The sequence below is a fragment of the Wasmannia auropunctata genome, unplaced genomic scaffold (genome assembly GCF_000956235.1).
Source record: "Wasmannia auropunctata unplaced genomic scaffold, wasmannia.A_1.0 LD335995.1, whole genome shotgun sequence".
Classification (NCBI taxonomy): domain Eukaryota; kingdom Metazoa; phylum Arthropoda; class Insecta; order Hymenoptera; family Formicidae; genus Wasmannia; species Wasmannia auropunctata.
The window spans coordinates 346,335-349,412 of NW_012026895.1; the positions used below are offsets into that span (position 1 = coordinate 346,335).

General features: G+C 37.2%; 1 protein-coding gene across 1 annotated transcript in view; it reads left to right on the forward strand.

Moving 5' to 3' along the window:
• Positions 1 to 2,133, forward strand: part of LOC105453770 (solute carrier family 41 member 2-like) — a 12,932-nt gene extending 10,799 nt beyond the window's left edge. Inside the window, exons 6-7 of the mRNA XM_011695969.1 lie at positions 125 to 273; positions 371 to 2,133. Of these exons, the coding sequence (XP_011694271.1) occupies positions 125 to 273; positions 371 to 556 (335 nt within the window). The 3' untranslated portion in view covers positions 557 to 2,133. The remainder of the gene's footprint in view (positions 1 to 124; positions 274 to 370) is intronic.
• The last annotated feature ends 945 nt before the right edge of the window (positions 2,134 to 3,078 follow it).

Below are 3,078 nucleotides of genomic sequence, written 5' to 3' on the forward strand. Positions count from 1 at the left end.
CCGCAGACGCCCATGGCGGCAGTACGGTTTCTTCAGATCGCTTCAATGTCGAAATTTTCAATGCCAGAGTCGCTCGACTGTTGTGCTCGATACGTCTAAAGATTTTTTAAAATTCTTTTTACAGCGCCGTATGCCAAAACCGCAAGGCTGCTCCTCGCTATGGCGATCCCCGGTCAACTGATCTTCGTTTTCATCGCCGACACATTAAACCCGGGCGATTGCAAGTTGCATGCTTACTTCGTAATCTCTTACGTAGTTGTTTCCTTAGTACAGGTAAGTCCGCGCAATTACAAATCGTTGTTCGTTCCGTTTTTTTTCGAAGCGCACGAACGGCGCTACAACGAGAATTTATTTTTTTCTTCCTCTTCAGGTGATGATCCTGTTGTACGTCGCGCACATAATCATTCACGTGATGTGGAGGTACAAAATCGATCCCGACAACTCGGCGATCCCGTACTTGACGGCACTGGGTGATCTCAGCGGATCGCTGCTCCTTGCGTTGGCTTTCTTCTTCATATACTCGTTAAATAGACCGTACTGCGTCGGCGGACCGTAGGTGAAGAGAAACGTAAATCTGAGACGGAGCGTTAAAGTCAACGCACATGTACTGCAAACGCGCACGCACTCGCACAACGGCGCGGTAAAGGACTTTTAACAATCCCTGATTTTTTTTTTCTCATTGCGGGACAGCAAAGAGGATTGGGTGTCTTGCGCTGTCAAAACAATTTCCAGCGCCTTGCCTCGTGGCGTTATATAACTCGCGAGATGACTCGCGAAACCCGAGAATGATGACGAAATGAGCGCCAAGAAGCCGAGGTATATATAATGAGGGTAATACTCAGTTCACAAATATATACATTTGTTAACGATACAATTCCGAAACGACAGTTTGTTAGTAATCTGTTTCTGGTATAAGCATGTGAAAAACCGGCTGTGAACTACAAGTGTGATGACCTGCGCGGGCGGCAGCACATGATGGTTAGCAGTTATCTATAGTCACGTCATATTTCACGTTTTTTTTCCACAAAACGTGGCACGTGTCCACGAGCCTCATTGCGAATCAATAGGTGCCTAGTCAATTAAGTAGCAAACAATATACGTATGCTCGAAAACTGTCTGAAAGATGTTTCAATACGGAGAACCGTCGGTCATTCTAGCGGTCCATCCGCGGAAACGTACGTCTTTCAGCGTTTTAGAAGATTTTGTAAATATAATTGCATCGTCTTGACGAAGAATTCTCGTCGCGACACGAGATGAGCTGGCAGTATCGCGACTTGTATTCTAACTTGAAGCGATAGCGACACGTTTTAACTGTAAGCGCGATATAGCGGTCGTATAATTTATAAAAATTGTGGCCGCGAAGAAAAACCGGAGGTATACGAGCAAAGCGAGCGAGAGCCGAGTGCCTGTAGGAGTTCTTGCATTTTTTTTCCCCTTCTTCATCTCGGAAGTCGCAAGACAGGAATTCCGAAGCGTTCTCGTACTGCCAACGACGGAGCGAACGGAGCACCATTTATAATTGCGCAATCGCATGCACAATTGCGGCGCAATTGCGACTCAATTAAAGCGGCGGCGTTTTCAGCGACATATTATTAAAGTAAGCGTTGATTGCCGCTCCTCGCCCTCCACCACCCTCTCCACAGCCTTACACGTATATACACCTTATTTAATTACGCAACGCGGTCCCCGGAACACGCCTTACGTAATACTCAGACAATACCGAGTAAATCTGCGTCGATTATTTGTCTTTTGAAGATATAAGAAAATTCACATTTCGAGCGTTTAAACTCTCAGCACGTTGAACATCATGACGAAGATACTATGAAAGTACTCCAAATAGCGCTGACAAAATTTTTATCAAAATTATATTCTAATATTTTTTTGTTATTTCATTCAGGAGTTTAATAGGTCTTTCTTAAGAAGATTTAAAACATAGTACTAGCAAACTTGTCGCACGCAAAACTGGCACTGTGCAGCCGAAGTTCAACGTGCGGAAAACTGTTCTATAGGAAAGCTAAAATCGTTTACGAAGAATCATTCGAAGCGTTTATGCAGATTTTTAGGAACAAATTATTTTGAAACGCAAATGTATTCGTATATGAAATATTTAAATATATTTTTATGTATATTTTACTCGTGTTTTAAGTAATTTTAATCATTGCAACGCTCAATCAGAAACATTAACATTTACTAATAAACATAAATCTTTCATTTATAAAATCTCACATTATATTATTTTGCTTTTCCTACATATTAAAGCAATCAACCAATCAATACATACAGATAGTACATAAGATTGAGTTAAAATTGATGCTTTTTTAACTTTTTTAAGTTTTTATCAAGTAATTTGTTTCTATTTATCTCAAGTAATTAAATACAAAGTAATTTAATATCACAATAATTAACATTTATGTTATAATAGAATCTCTTCTTTTACTAAAGATTTGACGTAGTTATCGAAATCGTTAAGAATCTTGTCTGATTCAAGATACGTTTTTTCTAAGTTTTTATTATTTTTATAAATTAAAACTTACTTTTTACCATAAACTTTTTATTCTCCTTCTCCTTAACAAGAAACAAAGACTTAGATTGCATGCCAGTCTTAATATCGATGAAATATTTAACGTAAATTACAAAATAAACTTTAAACAATCCATTTGCTACATTTTGGATATTTTTTGATTAAGGAACTATATTTTCTAATTTGTTTTGTAAACTCGTCCAATTGTAAGGTATAAGATATATTTTATTTGATCTCGTTGTTTTGCGTTATCGAATCTCAAAATTATATATTTAAAATGATAAAAAAATTGAGGCAGATTTCAAGATATATCCGAATTTAAGCGTCATTCGATATAATCTCAATTCTAAGATAACATAAAATCCAGTTAATTAAGAAATTGTTACGATTTTGTTGAAAAGTCTAAAAATTTTGCTAAAAATAGATATGAAAATAATTTTTTGTTGAATCATCAAAATAATTTGTTAGAATGTTAAAACTGCTAAGCATTGCTATAAAACGTTTTAATATTCTAGCAATCATTTTGACTTTCGCACAAAATTATTTTGACTACTGAA